Source organism: Calonectris borealis, chromosome 4 (genome assembly GCF_964195595.1).
Source record: "Calonectris borealis chromosome 4, bCalBor7.hap1.2, whole genome shotgun sequence".
NCBI lineage: Eukaryota > Metazoa > Chordata > Aves > Procellariiformes > Procellariidae > Calonectris > Calonectris borealis.
The window spans coordinates 9,573,340-9,601,203 of NC_134315.1; the positions used below are offsets into that span (position 1 = coordinate 9,573,340).

The following is a 27,864-nucleotide window of genomic DNA, read 5'->3' on the forward strand; positions in this document are numbered from 1 at the left end:
TATGTGCTACTGAGGGTTTGAATCAACCACTCTTACGAGAAATGGATTGTTTTCCATTGTTCATGAAATTTCTACCAGGAAGGAGTAAGTATATTTTAATACCAGGAACCGTGTTCTGAGAGCCAGATGAAGGACTCTCCCCAAGTTCCTCAGGAGAAGGTCTGGTACCACACAAAGCGTCTTGAAACACAGCAGGTTCTGAAAACAACATTACCTCATCTACTTTAGAACAATCCCTTTTTTGTTCTTGCCTTATTTTTCCTTTCCTGCTCTCAGGAGAACCCGTACGTGCACACCTGCACGTGAAGTCTGAGATGTTTTAGGTTCTGTCTATAGGCATTAGGAATACAGGACAGCTTTAGGACAGTATCTGATGCTAGTCTGTCCGGGTCTTAAAGAGGTCAATGTTTGGTCAATCAGTCACGAGAGTTAGTATTAGAGCAACATCCTAAACATTAAAAAACCTACATGCTTGTACCAGCTAAGCCTGTCCAAAATGTCCAGTGATATAGATATTGCTAAAAATAGATGGGTCTGATTCTGCACAGGCCATTCTCAGAAGACAGGCAAACTGGCACATACCTATTCATGTATCAGTGAGTCACTCATCCGGGCACCAGGAAGTCTCGTTGACAGAGCAAGTGCCCTACGAAATAACGAACAAAATGTGCATCTCAACCTATTCTCAAAGCTTTGTCCCAAGCATTCTACCAGAGCAGCTGACCTGGAACAGAATTCCCCTCCCGGCCATTTGATAAGGTCGATCCGACACAGAAAAGAAAAACCTCAGACTATGTCTGGCACCGCACCAGCACAGGCAAGTGTAACAGAGCCACGTCACACAGCCGTACATAAGAAAATTGGAATGAGGCCAGCCATACACATCCATATAACTCAACATTGTAAGATAAGACTTCATGTTTATCACACGATAAACTAGATGATAGAAATTATGCTCAGTATTTCTGAGCATGAAAATAGTTTCTGGAAAAAAAAACACAACAACAACAAACCAAAAAAAGCTACCACACAGTAACACCAACCCCCAAGCAAAAAACACCCGCCTTCCGCAGCACTCTAAAATTAAGAGAAGCCACCACTGCTGTAACTCATCTAAAGAAGGCGTTAAAAAAATCCACACTTTCATACCACATGGGCCATCCACAGAACCTGTGCATGGTATGCCTTCCTCATACCATCAGGGCTAGGCTGTGGCTCGAGTGCTTCAGTATACGCACACCCGCACATTGTAGAGACACATCACCCAAGGTTAATCAGCTTTCAGTGAATCCACCCAGAAAGCAAGAGCAGGTATTTTGGTAACACCACCTACTCACAACTATCCTAACCAGCAAAACTAGCATATGTCAACTTTGAAGTGCATCTACAGAAGCAATGTGACATAAATCTAAAATGGATACACATTATCATGCAATTTGGCTGTTTGGTCTCAGGCTAGTGGTATTCGTCACCAATTCAACTGTTCGCACAATAAGCAACTTTAATAATAAAAAGAGTATCAGTCCATTTCCTTAGAAAATCTAAATTTTTATTATACATACTGTATTACACTGAAAATACGTACCCAAAGACAGAATATTTTGAATTTACAACTGTACAAAAAAACAATAGAAAACATACGGGCTATGCTATAGATGTAACATTTTACAAAATGACAGTTCTTGTTAAAGGCACCAGATTCCCAGAGGGCTCTGGCTTAACATTTTTTAGTCTTTTTTTCCAGTCAGATCTTGCTATGAAAATGTGATTCACTCTTAAACTGTATAATCTCAAGTCTCAAGCTTCCTTCATCTAGACAAGTGGTCTGCACTTTGACACAACTTAGTGAGAGAAGTGACCGATTTCACACAGAGGTGTCAAGCAACTACCACAGACTCCTCCCCTTTGCATCCAGCATCCTATGGTATTTAACTCAAAGATTAAATGGCAAAGCTACCAGTGAAAATCAAGTTAACCCACAAAATACTGGCCCAACACTAGAGTGTTAACCATACTAAGCCTAGACCGTTTTGTATGGCGATAACTACAGAGCACTAGAGTAGGAAAAGATGTTCTGTCTAAAAGGAAGATTGAATCTATGATCAGAACTCTTGCTCAGCATCCTCCTTGGGCTCACCTTCTTCATTACACTCATTTCACTCTTTCTGGTCCTCACGGCACTCATGAAAGAAAATGGAGCCTAAAGAAACACAGCACTTTGCCGTAGGGCAAGTTGTTAAAGAAGCCTGGGTATGCATGTATGTGTTCTTTCTCCCCCAAGAATAAAAAGTTTGGGCAAGACAGGGAAAAAACACAAGCCACTTTCATTGCTTCCTTCTCCAGTATTCCACCCTCTAAAATCAAATAAGCTAATTCATATCATGCCTAGGCTTGCATAGACAGGTGCTTCTTTACAAGCAAAGGCAGGAGAAGCTGCCTTGCTGAGGTGCAGTAATGCACTTTGGAAGTTTGGGCTTGCTATTTCCTAAAACTTCATGCTTGGATAAAGGGAAAGAGGAAAGGACACAAAGCTTTAAGAAAACTCTAAACTACTACTCTGGTCAATTTGTCGGTACATCTGCAAGTCATTCTAGAGTCAACAAATGTTTTTGTTAATCTTACAGCACACATTGAGCCTCACTCAATGGAATCCAGCTAACATCCAAGTGACTGAAGATTCAAGACAAAAAATATTAAGTTCCAGGGCCAGATTTTGTTCTGTATGCAACAATTCCATTATACTGGAATTTAAATGTTGATGTTGCCCCTTCTGAATTGTCTGGCATTATCCCTAGTTTCAGGCCACTGGTTCAATGATTTCATTCTCTGAACCAAAGAACTCCATGTAGTTTTACTTCTTACCGTATCATTTTAACAACGTTGCAAAAACTTCCTTTTCGTTAGGCATTTAAAAAAAACTTTCTAGTTTCACAGATCAAGCTGAAGTAATGCTCTGGTATTGAGGGTCATAAAGTCACTTTAAAAATAAATTATTTTTGCAGTGTTAAATTGTCTTATCCTCATGACTTAATGGAATTAAAAATATACTATGCTTCTTTAAAATTTCAATTTATTGCATATGACTGACTTCAGACAAACAGGCCTGGAGACCAACTTTGTTATGCAGCAAATACAAATAGGTAGCAGCATGGTTAAGCTTCCTACACACAACTGCACTGAAATGACTCCACTGCATTCTAGAAGGGCTTCTTGAAGAGGAGAGGGACAGCTGTCTCCATCCCAACAGCACAGGTCTGAAATGCAGACTTCTGCAGACTAAGAAAGTTTAGCGAGGGACCCCCATTAATCTCAAGTAAGCCAAAAGAGCCATCACACAGCAGCTCCTGATCACTACTGTATTGCAGAGTCTTGCATCAACAATTCACAATGACAGTACATGCCCCTCAAGTCAGCCAATTTTCTAAAAGTTCTTTCTTAAAAACTGTATTTGGTACTTGCAGCTTATCTAGCAAGCAGGAACAGTTAAGACAGAAGTATGATACAAGTTTACAGAAAACTGGTCATCACAAGAAAACTTTAAAAATCTGAATGCAGACACGAAAAGGAATGTCACTTTTCTTTAAACCTTTTTTTTAAAAGATGAATACTTTCATATTCTATTATTAGCCCTTACTGTGTAACATACTATAGTCAAATAAGTTATAACCATGAAAACGCATTTCTACCAAACTCATTCTAAAAACTAAAACCTACTACTCATCCTCACTTGTCAGGCTGGTTTCTAGCTGTTTAAAGAAAAATCGCAATCAGAATCACAATCTACACTGCTTCTGAAATGGGGTAATTATGGGGAGGAGAGCCCCCAGTGTGACAGTTATACGTGAGTAACTTTCACACTAATACATGCACAACACTCCGTAATGGCAGCAGGTACCATCAAATAACTTGCCCACCACAGGAGCTAGAACATTCTGTATATTTGCTTAAATAAAGTTAAGAAATCTATACTTTTGGTCACATCTTAAAACACTGTAGAATACAGATTTTCTCATTATTTATACTTGCCCTCTCCTGTTGGATAATTTGTTTGAAAAACTAAAAATAGAACGCAACAAAAATTCCCCAGTAAAAAAAGACTCTCATCAATCATCTAAACATCTTTGTTAGTATGTAAGTGTACTTATGGGATTTGGTCTGCTTTCTTTTCAAAAAAAAAAAAGAAAAAAGCCTCTTTTTGTCCTAAGAGTTCCACTTTAACATGAACTCTAGTCAGCCCAAGGTACCTCCTCAGCAACAAAAAACCATTGTGCTACTCATCTTCGTATTTCTTCCTTCCAAGCACCGTTCCCAACCAAGCACAGCTCCACATACAAGTACTGGCAGAAACCAGACATTTAATCCAAGTCTCCTTCAAATGATGAAGCCAAGTCTCCAAAGGATGAATCCTGAACTATGTACATAAGCCCTCTCAATAAATGCAAGCTTTATTTGTACTACTGAAGCCAGATTATACCAGTGGTGTGAACACAATTATAAAGATAAAAATGTGCTTCTACTAGAAGGGCACAAGTATAAGGCACATTTATATGCCAGAATAATTGTGGCCACATTAGTGATTACACTGATATAACTACACTGGTAAAAACCACAGCTACAGTCATTCAAAACTTTTTGGATCGGGGTTTGGCAATCAAGTGCCTTATGACTGCTAAAGCAAACATAAATTAACACTGCCTCAAGACAACAAATCTTCCTAACCACCTATATTCAGATATGTGTCACTCAACCATTTCTAGGGCCATTTTTAAATTAAGCTGCAGTTGGTCTTGAGATGTAATAGTATCACTTCCTCCCAAGTAAGTTATGCTGTTCAAAGGGCTTGCTATGCAAAAGCCATAAATCAACTTCTACCCTAAGACTTACATGGTAAAGAGCTATCACTTCCAGGCAGTGACAAGCCACCACTGCTTTTCTTTTTTCTTAATTTTGATGTTTTTTTTTTCTTCAGAAAGTTACGATACTCGGTTTCTCTCAATCTCAAATAATGCCAAATATAGATTAACTCATGATGGGCATGGACGTTGACAATATAGCGAGTTAACAAAGCTGCTCAATCCCATCCTATGACCCAAGCATAAATAAGCTAAACATACAGTGGGTACCATTAGACACTGGACATCTACCACCCGCAGTATTTAGTTATACTGCAGCTGAATTACAAAATAATCAAGCACTGACCGGTGGTGCTTTAAATGTCCATTCTTACAATAGAACCCATGTAGCCAAAGAAAATATTTTTACAATAAAGATCTGTGCCCTCGTTTAATGGTAAACCGTGAATGACTACGCAGTAGTCTTCTCTTCCGGTACTCAGAAGTAAATTGCTCCCATCTGTAATCTTTCAGTTGTGATCTCCTTTTCCAGCATCTTGAACTGTAGGAAAACAAAAACACACCAAAACTTTCCCCCTTAAGATCACCTTTCCCTCTCCCAAGATCAAAAAAAAAAAGCACGCGTTTGACACCATCTTCTTCTGTGTTCACTGAGCCCAATTAGGTTGAAGAGCCACTACTTTTACTCTGGAGGGTAATAAGAAATGTACACATCAATGCCATTTTGTACAGTTGACATACTCTATGAGCTGGTTGACTCTAAGCTTGATTTGGTCCAGTCTGCTGTTGCTGCATCTCTTAGGAAACATTAGTTATAGGTTTGTACTTCTTGAATCTGGTCCATTCACCAGTAGCATAGTTCATCTCAAAGACTGTATCAACCAACATAGTGGTGCTGCCAGTGCCATCTGCCTTTGGTAAATCTTCTGTATGCTCACTAAGTTTAATTTGGATGATGTCACCTTGCTCTTGGCAAGGATTCTCTGTGAAAACAAGAATAAGAACAAATTATACATTTCAGTACTGTATTAGAAAAGGTAAAGAGGACTTGATGGAGATTCTAAACCTTATGCTGAAAAAAAACCCCAAAACCCAACAAACAAAACCCCAAACCCAAAACTGAGCAAGTAATGTCACTAATAAACATAGCCATACAAAGATCTTCCTCCCTCCATACTTCACAGACTGAGTTTTAAGGATAACAAAACCAGACCCCAAAAGATGAACCCCAAGGCTAAAGTAACTGGAAGAACAACAAAAGGGGGGCTAAAGCATGCCAATGTAATTTCTGTCTGCCTCAAGAACTGTAAGAGAAGCTTATATTTAAATGGGAGTTGGTAAACTTGAACTACCAGAGTTACTTTATTTGGGATACATTGCCTCAACAATTTTCAGCTGTTCTGGAAGCCCAAACAGCTTCACTGAAACCACTCGTCCAAGACTTAGTTCCATTCTAGCAGAAGTATTGAACACTCAGGAAGCTCAAGAATGTCATAGTTGGCAGTTACTTTTCCCAACCCTCAGAAGGTGCTGACATTATTACTGAAGGAATTCATATAGTTATATACTTATCTATATACGCATATGTGAATATATATATAAACCCCCCCACACACATGCACACTTCCAAAATAGTATTTTACCTTGCATTACAAAAAACTGTCCATGTAGATATTAAAGTACACCCTCCTACTGCAATTGAAGTAGCATCTAGTACTAAGATCACCATCATTAAGAAAGTTTTGTGTATCTTGCATTAAAGCCCAGGGATCATCACAGTAACTCTACCCTGGTCATCTTCAATAATGTATTGCATTAATCCAAATGCATGAGCCACATTTAGGCTCCAGCACTCCAGTGATAAGAGCCCTCAAATACCAAATTAGAAACCAGAGCTAGTGCAGATGATAGAGTTCACTTAAGGACTCTTAAGCCCCTTCTCATCTTACATCTGATAATCTTCTGGGTAAAACAGCCTTGGTCTATCAAGGCCAATATATGACAGGATCTAGCTACGAGACAGCTTATTTCCCTGTGACTCACAGCACCTGTGGTTACTTAAAGTCTCCAAGACAACAATGCTACATTTCTAATGCTAAGGAAGTGGCAAAGAGGCTCTGTACTACCCAACCTGTACCTCAACTTGCCATGAAAGAACTTAAATTCATTGGTCTTCTAGACAGACTACTAGGACCTAACCAGCCTGTTCACTGTTCTAACTGGCTGCCTTGTTTCTCCTCAACCCCTAAGCCATGATATTACGTGTGTTCAGTTATGTATATCTTGTTTTTAGCAGCTGCTCTGACAGACTGTTTGACTTTTGGAAATAGGCCCTAAAGACCCATTTCCAGGTAGAACTAAAGTAGTTAGAACTGTAATCCATAAAACTACATACAGTGCAGAGTAAAGGAAAGAGTCCTATACATACAGGGTAAAGCTAAAGCAAGAGTCTTGCACTCACATATGCACATTTAGAAATACTAGGCTGTATTTCAGATGTGGGTATTCAAAAGCAAGCTAAATGAGTCTCAATACATGCCTCTGGATCCTGCCATGAATCCAAGTATAAGAGCCTTTTCTGGCCTTGTAACTTTGTTTGCAGTCTTGAACATTTCCTGTGCAGCATACATTTGCTCCCTCTGCAACAGATACAACAAATATGAATTCCAGTGGAGAAAACACTGCCAACAGGTACCATATTAATACTCACAGACAAGCATAAGAGTAAGGTGGAAGTTTGTAGACCTACAAAAAGTAAACAAAAAAAAAGCTTTAACCTCAAGCCTTTCACTCTTTAATGCTTAGACTGAACACTTGGAGCAGTGACAATTGAATTCTGAAACTGGAAAAAAACCCCACCTTTAAATAGTTACAGAAACAGGTGCTAAGAGACTTAATGTTTACATTATCAATTTTGTGTTCTTTATGACATTAGGGAAGAAGGAGAAAAGACCCAACGCTTCCTCTACAGTCCAAACCCAGGCTTGCAATAATTTCAGAGGAAATTTTTTTTTCTTTAATAAATGTAGTAGAGGTACGGAAAAAGTCACCCAGTTTCTTAAAGTTCAGATCTTTCAAGCCAGGCTTACAGATGTGCTTAGCAAAGTCTTCAAATCAGTTGCATCTTGAATTAGTTACCTGCTTATCTTCAAGCATACACATAATATATACCAACATACCAGCAATAAGAAGCTTCAGGACATAAGTAATTGCTGTTGAATTTAGTTTCCTCACTGCTCTCAGGCTTTAAAAGATGTGTAATGGGGGAGTGAGGGGATCAAGAAATAAAAGCTTTCGTCTTAGAATAATCTATTGATATCTTTTCTCCTACAACTGCAATGATAGGATCCTTTTTAGCAGCTTACATTATATGCAATTGGCTAAGCAACAGCTCTGCTGGAAACATACCTTTCTCCCAAAATTCTTTATAACAAGTAACACAACATTATTTTACATAATAAATAGCAGTAAATAAAGACATCTTACTGTAATACTAACACTGCACAACTAAAAGTGTTGTGATTAACATTTTTACAACAGCAATGTTAGCAAAGCCATGAAACATTTTAATTATCTTTGGTTATAAAAAAGCAGCCTCGACCACTCCATGATCCAAAGGCCAGGAACTGCCAACACAGTAAAGCAGATCCATAATAAAAATTAGCATTTTCCAATCTACATCAAAAGCAGCAGTCAAAAAGAACCTGGTTTCACTTACTGTGAGAGAGAGGCTTTTTTTCGGTGGCGGCTGTTGCTGAGTTTGGGGGGCCACTTGTGGTGCTTGTGCCGCAGGGGAAATGGCAGGAGGTGTAGTTGGTGTTAGGGGTGAGGTAGGTGTAGCTGCAGGTGGATTAGAATTACTATTGTACATGGGTGTTCTTTGTTTGAATTGTGCAGGAAGAGTTGTGGTAGCATTTGGAGCTGCAGGCTCTTCAGTCTGTCTGTTAGTCTGCAAGGCCTCTCGTGCAGAGCCAGCTGCCAAAACCAATCAGGATAATTAAAAACATTATAATCCACAAACAGGGATTAGCATCACCAATGGCTTTTAAAGAAAACTAAGAATTCTGATTGTTCCATTTTAGCACCACAATTCAACATGCCATCTAATACCTATATGAAAAATCGAAGGGCTAATGCTCCTTCCACTCGATAATCTTTAGCAGTAATTAGACAACTGAGTGACTAGCTGTCCAATATGGATTACACTATATTTAGCATCAAATTTGATGTTTAATGGATATCAGATTTATTAAATTGGAACTGATTTATTTTTTAGCTTCTATTGCTATAACAACTGTACTCTGACCCTACCAGGATTATTGCTGTACTGTTACATAGAAGCCAAAACCATAAAAATATTTCATCAGATTTTACCTAAGGTAGCAGCAGCTTCCAAAGGAAATGGTAATTAAGTCTCTGCCAGTAACAAATACTGAAAATACACAAGTACTTAAACAGATGACAGAATTAAATGCAGTCTTCACAAATCATGCATTATTTAAACACTAACTGCTAGGAGTGTTAAATCCCCACAGTATTGACAAGTCCTAACTCTGTTATTTCTCAAAGTTGATCCATTCAGCTGCACTTAAGGGAGTTACTATTCCAAACCTGGCTGCAGGTGGAGGTTACATATATGATCGAGTTACTGTGATTTCGTAAGTTACCATCTGCCCAGCAAACAGTAATTACCCACTGCACACTCTAGCCAGTTACATTCTTTTGCAGCTCTTAGACACAGGCACAGCTGCTTAAGCACCTTTCACAAATCTCATGAGGTTTAAGCTAAACTATTCACATTGTGTTCACAGTAGACTAAAAGGCAGATAAAGACCAGAGCTATGCTGATGCCTTTCAGATGAGATTTTAGAGAATGAGAGGTCTACCACTCTCCATCTAGGCAGAGATACAGCATTGGTTTTAACAATATGGCTATTATCCAGTAAGATGTGGAACAGGACAGTGAACACTTGAGAGGACAAACATTTGTAACAGTTAGTTACCCCTTAATTCTGTACAAATCTCTTAAGTTTTGTTACTGGCTCCCTCTCATGTCAGAATAACTGACTTGCATAAAGTAACACGTCTTAATTTTGCAACCTCAGATTATATGAAACCAAATCTATGGATCTTCTGTGTGCATCTTATATCAAGGAAACAATTTTATATTCCTTGTCCATATGAAAAGCTAGATATCCCATCCTCCAGAAGGAAAAAGTAAGTTAGAAAAAAATAGAGAACAAAGACAATAGAGAATTTTAAACTAGGCTCTTCCTGCTGTTGAATACAATGCCAAGGCTCTGGAAAATAATACTAGCTGCTGACAACACTGATGTGTTCCTGGCTGCATTCCTTCTGGAGATGCCAATTTTCTGCCAGAGAAAGATTTGCATGGACCTTCAGAGAGATTCTGAACTGATTCAGGGTCAAGTGAACCGATCAGGTTTTGCATATGCATTTTTCTATAACAACCAACATGCCACAGCTCACATGCATAAAGACAAACATTACAGTACCAAATTGCAACAAGCAAGAGTAAAAATAATGCATTAAACTGAAATGTTGGTTCTCTGTTAACTGCAAGGTCTTGTAATGAATCCCAGTCATACACATCTGTTAGTGCAAACTGATACATTCCTTTAAGACTTTACATGCAGCAAGGAAGGAAAAGTAAAACCAAGTGTGTTAAAATAAAAGGTATAGAAATAGAGGATTTGTACGAATACTATTTTTTACTATAGGTAATTTTCTAGAATTGAAAATAACATAGCACTTTTCAAAATAGGCAGAAGCTCAGCTATTATCTATCAGACTATTATAAAAAGGTAAAAGGAAAATGGATGGCTTGATTCCAGCCTGTGTGAAAACTAATATGTACTTGCCTCTAGAAACATATCTGACTCTTGAAAGCAACTGTTTTGTAAGTGCATGCATACGGATGTGTGTATGGAGTATATACTCTGGACTTTTGTGTATTACTGGTGTCTCTTTAGGGATCAAAAAAAAGCTGGATTTTCTATGACAGAGTAAAGAAAAAAAACCCAAACAGTAAATTGCTTTGCTTGCTTGACTTAACTAGCAGTCATTTTAAGACTTAAAAACAACAAGCGTTTTCTTTATTTAGGTTAAATGACATGTTTGGTTACCCAAAACCCAAAGGCTGGGTTCCTGCAATGGATTTTTAGACTGCTAAGGTTAAGTTTCACTAGAGTTGAGGAATAGTAGGTCTGTAAATAAAAGAAGAGCTAGACAGTAAAACTGTATAATAAAGTTGGAGGTATTGGGTCCCAAAAGCAAGTAAGCATCTTTTACCTGGCTGTGTTTCAGAGCTTGGGATATACGAGGAAGACGGCACCACACTGGGGGTAGCAGGTAAGTAACTTGTAGAAGGTAGTGCAGGCTCATTGTTCAATGAGCCAAGTTTCTGTAAAACACAAAAAGTATTATAGCCATACTGCATATATTCATGCGCTGTTTCTGCATTTTAAATACAATTTCAACATAGTTCTGCTACGATACTCCTTTTGGGAACTTAATTATGGACTCCTCTGTTAAGGCAAGTTTGCCCTTTCAACCTTAACTCCCTATACAACCTTCAGACATTAGAATTACCCTAGGAGACAAAAAGCAGTTTTTATTTCCCCTAATTCAGATCAAAGTTGCTTCCCAAGGCACAGTCTGAGCCAGGAAAAAATACTATTACAGAGAATGTACTTCTGCAAAGAAAGTCAAGCTGCTGTTCCTTTGTCCCATTCCTCAGCTGGTAGGGTGGAGACCAGATGATGAAATTTGTGAGGATGGTACTCACTGAAGAATTACATTACAGAAATAAGTGATCTTCTGCCTGAGCACACATGCTTTTCACTATTAGCAAGCAGAAACCTCTGTTCATCCATGGGCAAAAGACCTACTAAAATATAACCCAGGAGAACGCAAAGGCCTCTGGGACATAACATAAGCAAGCAGAAGGCAGCAGTAAAAGCACAGGTAAAACCATGTTTCCACTGCACAGGCAGTCATCACCAACATGATGGATGTCATCTAAGATTAAGCCAAAGAAAATGCTACATTTTGTATTTAACTATACATGATATTGCGCACACAGCATAAAGACAACAGCATGGTATCTCTATGAAGATCTTCACTTTAGTCCAATCCAGCCTTATAAACTTAAGGAGTTGACAGAGGAAAGAAGTTTTGGGGGAGTAAGTCTAGCAGACAAAACATTTAAGGTAGCCTTACTAGACAAAAGAAAGATGGATATCCTGCAAAATGTAGAGCTTGCCAAAAAAGATACTCTTAGCACTCTGCAGAAAGATAGGCAGCGACCTTCACTCCTGACCCAGGCCTACCAATATCTGCCTATCTGTGGTTTTTGGCACATGTGCTGTAGATTGCTACCCCCATAACCATGGGACTAATGTTGCATGTGCTTACCATTAGGCTCTAGAGGAAAAAATGCCTGGCTCACCAACCAAACCACAGGTCTTTTAAATAGAGCGCTCTCCAAAAGCAAGTGTTGCATGTCAACACATGGACTTAAAGAGGCAGAGGTAATCATGATCACTTTAAATTTGGAACACGAAAAGACACTTAAGATTTGAGATGGATTTCTGTCACCCCAAGAGGCTTGCAAACACTGGGTGCAGCAGCCTCAAATAATCTATTAGTATCTAAAGAATCCAGTTGTCCAAATTAATTCCAGGCCAAGGCTTGCTGGAATAGAACAGACAGTTTCTAACTCAGAAGTGGGGGGAGGACCTAACATTCTTGTAAAAGCTACGTCCTGACTGAGAAAACATAAAGCTGCACCACCGTTTTTCCAATGCACCGTATCTGAAAAAATAGGAAAAAAAAACCCTATACACAGCTCCCCCCACCTCCCACTCCCCAACTGAACTACCTCTAGCAACAGGTTAGCTTTTTCAGTAGATCATAAACAACTTCCGGATTAAAACAAAACAAAACAACTAAAAAACACCGTTAAGAGAAGGAGCTGCCACCTCTGAACTTTATGGGTTTTAAGAAGCACAAATTTATAAGCCATGGGTAATTTGGACAGAGATCAATTCCACTGTATTTCTCCTCCCCTTTCAGTAGTAATGGGACTGGCTAAGCCTAGTTATAGACAGGTTTGGAGACCCCAGGAAAAGCTGCCTTCTGGATTAAGCATCAATTCTGAAAGATTACAAGCTAAAAAAAATGGAGAAAAGAACCAGAGAAGGGTACTAGCGTGTAAGTTCTTTTCTCAAGCCAGAAGACAGATCAGTTGTAAAGACTTCTTTCTTACTTGGCTGCTTACATTCAGCTATCCCTCCTGGGCACAGGCCAATGACAAGTGCTCCTCACCGAGGCTTCTGTGGACACTATTCCACTAGGGTCACAAAGGATGCACAAGGCACAAAGTAAAACCTGCAGGAACTCCTGAAAGCGATTCTACCTCTCTAGGGCCAAAAAGCCCTCCTATCCCTTCATCAGAAGACTACAATCTTCAGTTACAGAAATGCCATACCCCATCACAAACTTAAAATAGCAACAAGAAAACAATCAAAAACTTTACTTACATCCTGCTTTGAATTTTTTATCTAGTTTGCTGAAAATATAATGGAATTTGGAAATAATTCTGTAAAGATTTTTACATTAAGAGGCATATTTCAACAAGTTAGTAAAATATCATTACAGCGTTTAAGTGTTTTAGAATAACATGCATCATGGTTTCCTTATTTTTTTTTTGGTTGGTTGGTTTTTGTTTGGTTTGGTTTTGTTTGGTGTTACCTGTGTAGACACAAGGCCAGCAGCATAATCCGGGGTAGCGTTTTCTACTACGGTTTCTTCTTTGGCTTGCTTTTCAACAACTTCTGTATCTATTGCATAAAAATAGAAGTCAGTTCAAGGAAGCTTTCTGAAGTAATGAATTAAATATTTTTTTTTAAACAAAAGATATAAAAATGCATTTCTCAAAGTCTGCTAAAACATGCTTAAAGAGGTATATGCTGAAAGGTTGGTAGATACAGTAATCTTCATACACAATTTTATAATCAACCCAATTATGAACTGAACCACAATGTATATCCATCAAGATACAGTAACTGAGTAATTAGGCAGAACTGGCTAATTTCATGATAATAGAAAGCATCAAAACCCAAGCAAAAATTTAATTGCAATTATGATTTTGTTCTGAGATGGTACTCATTTTTGGGTGACAACACAAAAAAGTTGTTTGGGGGCAAATATGCTGCCTAGTGTATCTTCCTGATATGGTTAAGTAGAGCACTACACTGTCACTTGACTTAAGAGCAGTACATCACATATTATTCACTTGTTAAGATCTCTCAGCCAGAATTTTGGAGCGCTATAAATTTTTTCAACGTTACTTTCAATTAATTTACTTGGCCACACAGCCAGTAGAAATAAGCATTCCAAAATATCTCAGAACCATTCCAGTACTGAAGCCACTCACACACCTATGTACTGCCCAAAGCACAGCTGACTAGTTCAATCCTTTCATGCAACTGAGTCAAGTTATTACCTAGGCACATGGCAGTATGATTAGGAGCATTGGAAAAAGAAAAAAAAAAAGGTGAAAATCGTCCCTTAAAGTGTTTTTGGTTTGGGTTCCCCCCCCTTCCCTTTTTTTAAAGTTTAGCTGAAGATAACTTTTAACAAATGAAGAACAAAATGGTACTACAAATCTAGATCCTATTTGCAGGTATATTAATAGCCTTTGTAAGCAGCACGCTATACCAACCTAATGTCTTTCTTCTTCTCTTTGCTTCACGGCCAGCACCTACCATATCCAGCTCAGAGATATCTAGAAGCTAAAAAGACAGACCACAGAGAACTTAATAACCATTGTTAAATTTATGTGGTTGATCTCTAAACATTGTCTGTAATTTTTGCTTTACTATATCGATACTTGATTCAAGAGAGCATCAGAAATTCACTTTAGATCAAGGAGGAGAACTGAGCAGGAAAGCAAGAGACTAAGATAGAGTGCACCTACCTTTACTCCTCTTTCTTTGCGCAAAGGTGTTCTTGAAGGAGGAATAGGAGTTCTGTTTCCGGAAGGACTAAATACACTAGGTGCTGAAGTACTCCTGAATGGAGCTTGTTTTGGTATTCCTTTGAGTGGTGCTTAGGGAAGATCAAAAAAGGCAACGATTGTAATTATAGAATCATAGAATCATTAAGGTTGGAAAAGACCTCTAAGATCATCGAGTCCAACCATCAACTCAACACCACCATGCCTACTAAACCATGTCCCTAAAATTATGTTTAATTAGTTATGAAAAACAATAATAATGAGTTCTTTGGCTTCTCCCCTTCTTAATGCACGCACCTCCTCCCCTTTAACTTCAAATGTTTATAATGTGGAAATGTCTATAATACACTACATGTCCCTCAAAGGTCAGATTAGGTTTTACCCTTTGAACAATGAGTAAGAGCCAATCTCTAGGCTAATGCTTGCAACCCCATTCTACATGAAATAATTAAACAGGTGCACTGCTATCAAAATATATTTTTCCTACATACATCGATGCTTTCCTTACTAATAACAAATAAACTTTGAACACATAAAAAGCTATTGGACACGAGTGTTCTGAATCCAATTATCGCCAAAGTTGCTCTTTGAACTGGAAGATTTAGTTACTTGGTAAAACTGTATTTAATCAAAGATTCTTAGCCAAGCTTCTGCAGGGCTAAGGGCTCATAATATACTGGAAAGGTAAATTACTGCTTGACACAGGGGTCTGAAATTCTGGAGCTGCTGTTTGCATAAGGAGGATCCAATTTGGGTCTATATTGCGAACAGAAAACCTGCTGTCTCAATACTCGGTAGAAACTGCTACACCTATAAGAAGCTGTTTTCCCCCAACGTTACGCTGTTACCCTTCTACCTTACGCTTAATATAAGCGCTGAAGACAGCATTCTTTCATCAACTGTTAAAAAATTAGGGACACATATTACATATCTGTCAGGTCTCGGAGCTTCCTGACAATCACATCATACCCTACAATTTGAAGATAAACACAGAATTTCAGTTTGAAGTTAGATACTCTGTATCCCTCTATATGTTGTACTGAAAACCTTTTTACCATAGGACAATCCTCTCTGACCAATGTGAGTAAGTTTCAGCAGAGTAAACCCCAGCTGGTCCCAAAACTCATATTTCTAGAGACCACCTGGCTCTAAAGGCCAAATCTAAAAACTAGCTTTTTAGTTCAATGGCTGAAGAGAACACCAAGAAGAACTAATGGTCGATTTCTGCACTGGGACAATTTTAGTTCAAATTACAACTACATTTTTTGCATTTCCTGCATGAACACGTGGCCAAACTTTGGTGCTCAAAACCACATCTTAAATAGCAACAACACAAAGTACTTCATACTTCTAGCCATCACACCAAGAAATCACTCAAGTTTTACACCTCAGCATCATATTGGTGGTCAGAAAAGTTATACCTGTGCAGTGATTTAAAGCATGTAACTAATTTTGAACCCTCCTCTTGCTCCTAGTCAAAAACTTATTTGAAAAATTCAAGTGGTTCAGGAACTTCAGCAAACAGTTGAAATCTATTAATGCAAAGTTGAAGAATGATTATACATCTTTGTCATGTCCATTAAACAGAAGCCACTGCACAGCCTTGGTTGCAGAGAGGACATTGTCCCCTCTTCTTTCTCCACACAGAATTATACTAATACAAGACAGTTTCAGTCTACTTCACAACATTTCAAAGAGCACAGCAGATTACTGTGATCCACTCTGCTCCCTTTTGGAGCAACATGGCTTAGTCAGGAGTTATTCCTGGAGTGATGCAAATTAAATTCTTACCAAAGTCTATAGGCATGATCTAGCTGCGTACATTTTAGAAGCATGGCAGATATACTTGCCATTTAAGAAAAACCCCACACTCTTGTTCTTTCTGACAAGACATGTCAGAAACATTTAAATATCAGGAGAGAGGTAGCCAGAAAGGGAGAAATCCTTTGCTTCAAAAAGAATTAAGTTTTTGTAAAAACTAGACGGTAATTTTATTCTTCATCAAGGCTACTTTATCAGATTTTCTTTCTGGGAAGCGATGAAAGTGAACCATACTTGTCGTATCTATCTTTTTGACCAGTCCCCTGCCTTTGGCATGGAACGGCACTCCTGCAGTCTTCTTGAGCTGTTGTGCAGTTTCTGTTGCTAAAAAGAAAAAGGGCTTTAGTTATTACAGAATCTGTGCTGAAAAAATACATTACATTGCTTCTTATATAAAATGTTATTAACTAATACATAAAACGATGGGAATAGCAACAAAGAAAGAATTATGTTTTAATTAAAACCCAGGTCATTTATGCGAGGTAAACACAGTATTTGGAGAAAATGCAAAATCAATATGACTATGCAACTGACAAGATGGTCTAAGCTAAAAGAAATTATCAGAGTAGACAATTTACTCCACAGAGATTGAAATAATTAAAGAAAGTTCTGTATAATACCATAAAAGTTACAAATCTTGTATTTAACCAGACCAACTACTCAACTCACATGCAAGAAAGAAGCAAGCTGCTGCAACAGAACAGCAGGTACAGTAAACTATTTTAAGATCACTTAGTTCAAGCAGCTACCAATACATATATGTACACATGTTGCCTTTTGTTAGTGAAAACCCTCTTGGCTTTCACACCCTATCTAGCCATACTGAGCAAAAGAAAGCATTAATTAGCAGCTCTTGCTCCCTGTTGCAAAAACACATGGCAAAATAAAACTAGGTTCTCATTTCAGTTTTGTTTCAGGAGCTTTAACCAAAGCTGTCCCTCGCAAGTCTTCACAACTGACTGTTAAATATACCCATGAGAGAATATATCTGTGCTTTAAAAAGCTACAGCTTTTTGTATGCCTTGAAATCTGAACAGCATTTAAGTCAAGATTAGCATTTTAATGTAATCATGGCTGGAGTGACTTGCACCTGCTCCTCTACACATCAGTCTATCAAAGAAAAAAAAAAATCAGCCAGCAAAGCTCTTATAATGGAAAATTTTGATGTATATCCCCATACTGGAGAATAAGACTGAATATAAATTTTCCTTTCATCATTTAATTTGTTACTCAATTGTATCAGCTAGCTGTAATACTACTTACACTTCTGCAAGAGTTCAGCTCTGAGAGTGGCACTTTTAGGTTTCCTTTTCAGCTGGAAGTGTTTCACTGGGGGAGTAAGTGGCCCAGCTAGTGTTGTCAAGGCATTTTTGTTTAAGTATTGGCATTCCAACGGCAACATAGCTGAAGTTTCACATTCACTTACTGCATAAAGAGTTAACACAGTACACATGGGTATTAGCACCTCCGATTGCTAACTACAAAACATTTTACAACTAGACTGTACAGGTGTTTTTAAATTTTAGATTACTTGTTTAAACACCAAGAGTAATTTAGTTCTAATTATTGCACAGTATATAACCAGTTATTAGGATGTTTGTTTTTTACATTAACTTCATAAGAGCTTCCATGTTAATTATACCTAGTCAAATTATAGGAATCTTAAATATGCTACTATTGTCAGAGTAAGAGATAAAACTGATTGAGTTCTCAGATTCCTTAAAAATTACACATAAAAAGAAAACTACTAAACAAAAGTCCAAACCAAAAGCGTGAACAGACAAATGAACATTTGTTTATAGCAAGAAAACAAAATGGTTCCACCTCCAAGTCATTTCATTATTGGTCTGCTGCAATCCTAACTCCAAGGCCATGTCTGCCCGTTGATGCCCGAGAGCTTTTTCTAGGCAACGTGCTAAATCAAACCCACTGAAGTAGGAGTAGCTTTGCGTCACCATTTACTACATTGTTTGAAGCAGCAACTGTACAAGTGCCTCAGCCAATATTTTCAGCTGCTAGGCAATCCGTAGCTAGTTGGACATCAGCAGCATAACTCTTCTTGTGATCAGTCTCCCCCACAGCACCTATCATTTGTTGCCTGGAGGAGGACTTCCAGCAGAGAGACACCCCACCTGCCCAATATAACAGTGGTGCTTCCACACACACGAGGCTGTCCACAAAAGCACTTCAGAAACAGAGCCTTACTGTCATCTTTAGTACTACAACATACGAGACAGAGCAATACATGAAAAACCTCAACTTACTAAGCTGCAGAAAGTCAGTTATTACCTATCAGTGCACATATAGCCTGTCTACAACACTAATGAATCCACATTAACTTGTGTGTTGCCCTTCACAATCACTCAGGGCAATACCTGACATGCAAGTTCTGATGATGTGTGAAAAGATAATTTAAGAAGTTACCACTCCTCAAGTATCACAGTTCCCAGTCCAGTAACATGCCAGGTCATGAACTGTGGCAGTTAAGACACAAGACATACTGCTTGTCCTGATACCAGCACTGTTAAGATAGCAAGTTTGCCTGTGAAACAATAGGTTATTTCTGAAAAAAAGACACCATATGTCTGTAATTTTCACGGACAGAAAAGGCTTACCTTTTTCTCTAAGCTCTCCTAAAATATCTTGAACATTGGGATTCTGTTCTTCAAGATCAAGGTTAAGGGAGCCAGTATCTGGAAAGGATTTTAAAATATCAGCTACCATTAAGACCCAGGGGTCTGAATCCAAGGTAGCGAGCTGGATAATTTCAGTCAGTGCCCCTTTCATCTAACAAAAAAAGAAAAAGAAAATCAGCCAATTGGAAACAGTTTTAAACAGGTTATAGTTGGATTTTTTTTATTTTAAAAAGACACTAGCATAAACATGCACAATGTTTTACTACTGGGGAAGGGAAGAGGGAGACTGCTTCAACACAGTTATACATTAACTCTAGAACTAAGTAAAAAATGAACCAAGATAATTTTTTTTATATTGCTTTCGGTCAATCTAACCCAAGTTTGTTTAGAGCTTTTGGCAGCTCAAAGCTTTGTTTAGCACTGAACATTTTTACTAAAAGCAATAGGCCAGATCCTTACATTACCGTCTCCTTATGTTCTACATTATACTCCCAGTATACCCACACCTTATATTCAGTGATAAGAACATGCAACTAGAATACAAGTTATTTAGAACAGGCATCTTTCTGGGCTACAGAATAATATAGCAAGCAGACCATATCTGCATCATATGAACATAAACTAAGTCTTCAAAATTTTATTTAAGCTTTGGCCAAAAAAATGTGTTTCATGCTAATCAAAACCATACTGTTTGACAAAAACTTGTCAAATATTACAGAAGTAGACCCAGCCCCCTAATATGCCGCAAGCAACAAGATTTTCCGTCTACCCAAAGTTTGTATAGTCAGAAAAAAAAGTTATTTTTCTTTAAGCACCTATCTTGAAAAAAGGGGAAATAATGCATAAGATTAATTAAAAAAATTTAATTGTCACAGTAATTTTTTAAATTACTGATCAACATGTCTGTTGGCACTATGAAATGAAATAAAAATCAAGGTGACTACAGCCAGGGGTTTACACAGTGAATCTCTTAAGTTAGTTGTTTTACTTTATTCACAGGTAAGCTTAAACCCCCCAAATAAAGACTGAACACTTACTTTTTTTTCCTAAGTAAACTTTCATGTAAGCATTAAAGCATTAGCTTCACAGAACTAAGATGTTTGAGATGTACTGTGCGTCTATCAAGCCACAAAACATAACAGTAAAATTACATGAAGTATTTAGACATACTCTATCTGTATGGTATTAACATTGAAGAATGTACAAGCAAGTATAAGAAAATACTTGAATTTTGATTTTTCACAACCCATTGTGGCACATATAGCTTAGTTACAGTCTACGTGTTTCTGGACACAGGGAGACAAGCAAGAGATTCATCTTCACCTTTATGAGGTATTTCTTTCCCTTTCTTTCCAACCAGCCTTTTCTTATATGAAAAAGTTTAATAAAATAAGCTTACACTACTCATGCAACTCTAAGAAATAAAAGTTAAGTTTCTGCTCTCCATTCTACCCCCCAAGCACTTTCAAAGCTCAGAGGCAAACAATGACATTTCTCACCCACACAATGTTATTGCCCTCTCACATTAGAAAGGTTTACAGGTGCACTATAGGGGCAGTTTGCCCTTTACCCCTTGCACGTTTTAGCACTCATAGTAATGTGCTTGTGAAACGAACCAGATCAGTTCATCTGACTGAAAACTAGCATTTCTCTATAGCTTTAAGCTTGACCAGCCCCTTAGAGTGGCTGACTTCAGTCACACAAACACTAGAACCACAGAAAGCGTGGAGCAGAAAGGAGACACTACAGCAGTCCGTTACCATCTTTAATAGCACTACCGATTTGCTTTGGATTAAACCAACCACATAACCATGACCACACACCGTTTAACATGTTGTCAAATTTAACCAACACTTACCCAATGGGGAGAATCAATTTCTAAGGTTCTAGTCTTTGTTGTCCTCCATTGCTCATTTCTTCCCCAGTAAACATAAAAAACCCACCTAGATTCCACACAGACTTGTCAATCCCTCTATTCTAATCCTAAATTGCTCATCAGAAGTCAATTCTACTATAGTGGATGCAGACGAGTGTGAATACTATCGAAACAAAGTCCTTTATTCTCCTATCTATCCTATAGGAATTACAGTACTGATTTACATGAAAGACCTGAAAATTTAAAACATGCCATGAGAGCTGATGAAGCTATGGTTTATTTATAGCTCTTTTACAAGCTTTTATCTGGACACCACTAATGCAGGTAAGTGTACAGAATGTAATTTCCTCCATCAAAGCAAACTCAGGCAATAGTTGGAGGAAAGATGTCTCCTGTATCCTCCCAATTTATCCTTCATATCTGCTCCACAAAACTCCTATTTGTACCAAAAATTCAGGCTACATGCCTATACTATGTATGTTCCTATGGAGCTCTCGTCTGGGCACATTACATCCACACGGCTCTCAGGGCAGCGAAAGTTCAGGCAACCTACTTATGCCACAACCCACCGCTTCACATGACTTTGGTTCCTTCAAGAAATGAGCCCAGAAACAACTTGTTTGCCTAGCACTGGGCAAATAACATTATCACAAGGCCTCATGGCAGAAAAAACATGGTGAAAGAACAGTCACACACAGGGAAGCAAAGCACACTAAGGTGTACTGTGAGCTAACCAGAGACCTTGCCTAAATACGGGTTTGCATTTAACAAGCCTGGATTTGAGTTTTGACTCAGGTTTGTATTCAAACAGCAATTTAAATATATGTTCCCAGTTCGCTGTTGAACTGGCAGCTGAAAAAAATTTCATTTGTGGTTTGAGAATGCATGAAATGCAACTCAAAATAACAGAGAATCCTACGTACAGTTTTTTACACAGAGCACAGCCATAATCCCAAGCTCTTAATTGTACAAGATTTCAACACTGGGTCAGTAAGAGTCCCATCAGCTCCAACCAGCGTCTTGTTAAGCATGACTGTCAAGATCTGATGCAATACGTTCTGGCATTTCTCTCATCTAAAACTTAAGGATCTTAAGTATTTTTCTCAGCCTGCTGGCACAAAAAAAAAGCATAGGGCACGACTAGAAACATCTAACGAGAAAGGATCAGGCAGGATGGAAAAAGTCTGGGAACAGAGACAAAGGGAGATTAATAATGGCTGTGCAGGAAGAATACACAAACAGCACTGTGGGAAGGGGTAAAAAAGGAAATGTTACTAGAAACATGCGAAGTGATAGTTCCAAGATGACTTCTTGCAAAGAATTCCCATTCATTTGCTTTATATTATGCCTAAATTAATGTATGTGACTATACCTTTAGACGATTGCATCAACAGTTGGCTAATAAACCCAATCAAGTTTTAATCTTTCAAGGGCCATAGAGAAGGTGATATTTAATAGGTATCTGTATTATTATAGAGCATTTTCATTAAGCTAAAAGCATTGGATTGAAAGTACAGTATTAATATTTACATGATACAAAACTAGGATGGATCAAACATCACTATTGTATATGTTTGTATTTTAATCATGAAAAAGAGCAGAAGTGGCCAAGAGTAATATTAGATTAAAATACACCACATTACATCACAGAAAAATTAAGAACACTAAATGCAGGCCAGAAAGATGCATAGCAGCCTGCCTGTTCTGAACACAGAGGGAAAGGCAAGTGTCATGTACCCTCTAATTCCTTTGCACTAGTACTCCACAATTTCCACCTGCATGAATAGTGGACTCCTGATTCACATAAGCAAGCAAGAAGAAACAGTAGTGACTTTTGCTCTCTTGTAGCTACTGTAATAAAAGGGCAGGCCACTGTCGGGATAGGCAGCATCTTCTCTCAAGATAATTCAGAGAGCACAGAAGCACACAGTCCTCATTCCAGACTTGGTTGTAACATCACAGTCTAACCCTGAACAAATACATGAAATGTTGGCACAAAAAGAAAACTTGCATTTGCCATTGTAAATCAGGTTAACAGGAATATAATATACAAAATAAACAAAAGTAACTGTTCCGCCAAATTCGCAACTGAAACTCTGGTCAGCACTACACTGAGCTTTAGGCATCATTTCAAATAAGCATGATTATGTGGAAAAAACGTAGCAGATTAAAAGCTGGGGGGCAGGGAGATTCAAAAGTTAGCAAATTCTGCCCAGAGTACAGCAGGAAAGGATATTTTTGATAACTGCCTACAAAACACACTTAACTTAAAATGAAAATGGGAGCCAATTATTCTTATTAGTCAGCAGGAACAAACAAGCAGTAATGAGGTTCACAGCATGATAAAAATTTAGGTTTATTACCTATCCCACAGGAGTATTATGAGGATTAAGTCACTTATATCTATACAATATTTGGAGTGTTAAATTTTCATAATGTTTTCATTCAAGGACATTACTTTTGAGGAAAAAACCACTTAAGCAAAGGACTGAACTTTCAAGAGAGCTCACTGAAGATTCACCTGTCTAGACTGAAGCTTTCACAGAGATTTAGAAAGGGCCAGCAGCCAATTAAACCCCTTCTAAACCAGATACCACCACACTTTTCTTGATTCCCACATAACTTTACTCAGATGTCTGCTCCCAAATGGTCTCCATGTTATTCTATCCCTCAGTGAAAATGCTATTATAGAGAAAACAGAAAAAAAAAAAAAAAGATGATTTTGAAGAGAAAATAACTAAGTCCAATCTGTTATCTAGAGAGGAGAGTATCATTTAACATGTTACATAACAAACCAATAACATATCCATTATCAAGATACCCAAAGCTTTATAAAGCTGATGCAATATACTTCCAATACTATTAAGTTTCCAAATGCCAGCTCAGTGCTTCTCACACATGATCACTACAAACTGGCACATGGCATGAAAAACATACATATGACTTTCCAAAGAGACTAATGAAGTACTTTGACCTTCCAAAGAGACTAATGAAGTACTTTCACAGTTACTTTTAATAATTTTCAGATATGGGAGTGATTTCCAAATAATGAATTTTACTTCCAGGCAGCTGCAAGTATCCTATACTGGTGTCTTTCTGCTAGCAAAAATACACCATGATCAGCACTCCACAATACACTGAGCAGAGAATACTGTAGAGAAGTACACAGCACAGTGCACATATACTGAACACAAACACATATATATGTTCTGGGTATCATATGTAAGATACCCAACACTAGTTAAAATATCCCAAATCTTGATAGTATGTCATGTAACAAATCTTCAGAAATACAACCTATTTTAGCGTACTCACCACAAACAATCAGTATCTGACAAGACAACATCCCTTTCAGTCAGCAATTTGGCTACAACAGCTATTTTTACCATTTACAGAAGGAAGTCTATAATGAGAATAACAGACCTACTAGCAATGTTAAGGGTTTCTGCCTCCTGAGTTTTTCACTTTTAACAATTTTTTAAGCCTTTCCTCTCAGTTAAAAAAAAAATTACATACCTGTGAAATAATTAAATTGTTACAGGTACTTTGCAAAGGACTAAAAATATGCTAAATCCCTAGATCTCAATCAAGTGTGCGCTGTTTACAATGAAAGATGAAATTTATGATTGAATTCACAAACTCTACCAAAGAAGTGAAAAATCCCACAATATTTTTTGTTACAGCAGTAACAAGAGCTTTATATGTGGAACACAACTGATCACTTTAACACCACACTGAAAGGCACAGCAACTGACTTGCTCTTCTTCACATACACTTTATCTCCATGGCTAACAAAAGCACAGATCAAGTAAAGTTGCTAGCTACCATCTTCCTCAGAATCAGTTTAAAAAGTTATTTTACCGACCCAGTGAACACTCTTGCAGCATTTCAACAAATTATTTCAGTTTGCTTGAATGCTGCTCCCTCCGAGAGTTGGCATGAGTGTTATTTAAGAAGGTCCCTAAACTTTAAGCTCTTTTCTCTTCAGCCTAAAAACATCACTAATTTGTTAGCTTTTCCTAAACACTGCAATACTCATTTCTTCCAAGCTACTTGGATTTTCACACTATTTCAGAAGAATTTTGTATACTCGGAGTTCATGTGAGCTCATGCATAGCTCCCCACCCCCCCTTTCTGGCCTTGGTTATTTTGTTTGTCCAAAATAAAACTGAATTTGTCACACACAAGGAAGACAGCTTGTGCACTGAACAGGCACTAAACATGAATATCATGTTTTAAAAATTAGAATAAACATGCTGAACAAGAATTTTTTTTTTTAAGTTACACCAATTACATCTAACACATGATCAATCATACGGATACATGTGGCAAGACAGACACCAACATACACTAAACTACTGCTTAAACATGATACTTGTGCATTTTCAGCTTAGAAGTACACAAAAGCTGAGCATACAATAATCCCAGTTACATACCATCTCCCCACAGCCTGCCTAGTACATATGTATATTAAGCCTAAGCAGCAGCTGTGTCCTAGCCAAGAAAGAGACTGGTGCAAGCACAGCTGAGGATACTCTCAAGGTGAGGATTAACTACACACCACCTCCATGATTGCTACCAGGAACCAATACCACACACAGCGGAAGCAGGAGAGGAATTCCTCGAACCGGGCTGAAGAAACTTAAATGTTTCCCAATCATTCTCCAAGTATTGCCCCAAACATCAGTAGCTGCCTACTGGTAAGACTAAGCCAACTGCAGATGAGGTATGGTCCAAATGAATAAGCTTTTCTGGATCTATGATGACTGCTTGCAGAGCCAGCTCAGACTCAAGCCAGCCAGCTTATTAGCTGGGGTAGGACAGTAAAGGAAAGCACCAGCTATTCCCAGAAAGGTAAAAAGAAGCAGAAAAAGCATGGCAATTTTCCTCAAGCAAGACCTGACTGTGCAAGAAGGTGGGGAAAAGCACTGTTTGTTGCAGACCCCAGATCTTCTATTCCCAAAGTTTCAGCACTTGCTGCTGTCCTTCCCAAAGCTGAGATGTTCGGCTTGGGACACCTACACAGCTGCCAGCATTAAGGAAGGAGAGTGAAGGAAGCCTAAGACACAGGACTGTTCCTGCCTCTCTGCCCTAATCCTAGAACCACCACTGCCTCAGAAAAGCCCTCTTCCCCAAAGGCACCCAAACTGTATCAAACACAGCCCTACGACTACGTGTCTGTGTGGAGGCGTAAGACAGGTTACAGGTCGAAACTGCTTTCTAAAGACTAGTGCCAACCAGAGATTCCCCAAAGAGCAGGAGGAGCAGCAGCAAAGCTTCCACTCCACTCGCTCCCTTATCACGGGGAACCTGAGCACTTTTCCTCACACCAAGGACCGAGTCCTCCGAGCTGGGCCTCAACGGACCGCCCTGCCAGCCGAGACCTCCTTCCTCCCCCTTCCCCGTCCAAGAAAGGCTGCAAGGGAGAACCGGGGATGTCTGCGGGGACCGGCCTCACTACAGACCCCGCACCGAGTGCGGGCGGGCACCTGCCCTTGAGAAGCAGCCGCTGCTCGCTTGCCCCCTCGGGGCTACCGCGGGCAGCCGCCCGCTCCAACCGCCCGCCGTGCGGGAGGGGGCAGCGCGAGGCCGCGTGAGGCGGCAACCGCGCCGCGCCCCAGGGTCTCCCCTCCCCGCAGACTCCATGTGAAAAGCAAAGGGCGGGCGGGGGCGGTGGTGCTGGCGCTGCCCCCCCTTCTCCCCTCACGCCATCTCCGACCGACCTCTCCCCCTCACACACACGCACCCCGCTCCGGTTAAGCTTCCCGCGCAAGCTCGTAGCCCGCTCTCACCTCATCCACCGCCCGGCGGGGCAGGTGCAGCATCCCCAGGAGTAGCTTGAGCTTGACGGCCGAGGAGAGGCCGTGGAAACAGAGGCGGATGTTATCGATCACCGAAGCCGTGAGCAGCGAGGCAATGCTCGGCGGCGCCCACAGCTCGTCTGTGGAGCCCAGTTTGTTGTGCAGCCACAGGCCAGTGTCGCTCTCCCGCATCGACGCCATCTTGGGAGCGGGGCGAAAAAAGAGGGGATTCTCCACGGGCATTTTATGAAGACACCTAAAGGGAGGAAGGGAGGGGGTGAGGACCCCTGCGGGTCGCCGTCTTGTTCGTAAGCCAAAATGGCGGCGCCCTATGAGGTTGCTCTAGGGAAGGTGGAGATTCCGCCGTAACCTAAAATGGCGGCGCCCAGACGGCGAAAAATAGTGAGGCTCTTCTCATTGCTCGTTCAGATGCAAAATGGCGCCCGCCACAGCTTTTCTTCCGTACTGCAAGATGGCGCCGCCTTCCCGCAGTGAAGCTTCTCTGTCAGCCACGACTCATTGTTCCTCACGGTCTGCTCTAACTTCTCCGGGGTTCTCCTGGGCAGAAAAGGGCCGAGAACCACGAGTGGGATGCCGAGCCACCGCGGGGCCAGGCGGCACAGCTCGGAGACAGGCCGGAGCCTGCCCCTCCCCTCCGAGAACGCTGGCCTCCCCAAGCCGACGGTCCCGCCTTCCCCTTCCTGCCCGGGAGCCGCCTCACTGGCTCGGCGCGCCGAGCAGCTGCCGCTGAAGGCGGGAGAAGGGCTGAGGGCCCCGCTGCCAGCCCGCCCTTCCTCGCAGCGTCTGGGCCGGCCCCCGGGCCTCCCGACCCAGC

General features: G+C 39.6%; 1 protein-coding gene across 2 annotated transcripts; it reads right to left on the reverse strand.

The window, feature by feature from the left end:
* Positions 1-251: 251 nt before the first annotated feature.
* NELFA (negative elongation factor complex member A) lies at positions 252-27,850 on the reverse strand. 2 transcript variants are annotated; one of them, XM_075148561.1, is made up of 12 exons: positions 27,400-27,707; positions 27,021-27,285; positions 19,332-19,503; positions 17,980-18,141; positions 16,951-17,040; positions 14,857-14,987; positions 14,602-14,671; positions 13,629-13,717; positions 11,166-11,277; positions 8,572-8,828; positions 7,393-7,492; positions 252-5,836 (listed from the first exon to the last, which is right to left on the reverse strand). In XM_075148561.1, the coding sequence occupies exons 2-12, from the start codon at positions 27,270-27,272 to the stop codon at positions 5,652-5,654; spliced, it is 1,620 nt and encodes a 539-aa protein (XP_075004662.1). In that variant the 5' UTR covers positions 27,273-27,285; positions 27,400-27,707; the 3' UTR covers positions 252-5,651. The 2 variants fall into 2 exon arrangements, with proteins under 2 accessions (XP_075004662.1, XP_075004663.1); XM_075148562.1 differs by having other exon boundaries at positions 27,021-27,850.
* Between the last annotated feature and the right edge of the window lie 14 nt (positions 27,851-27,864).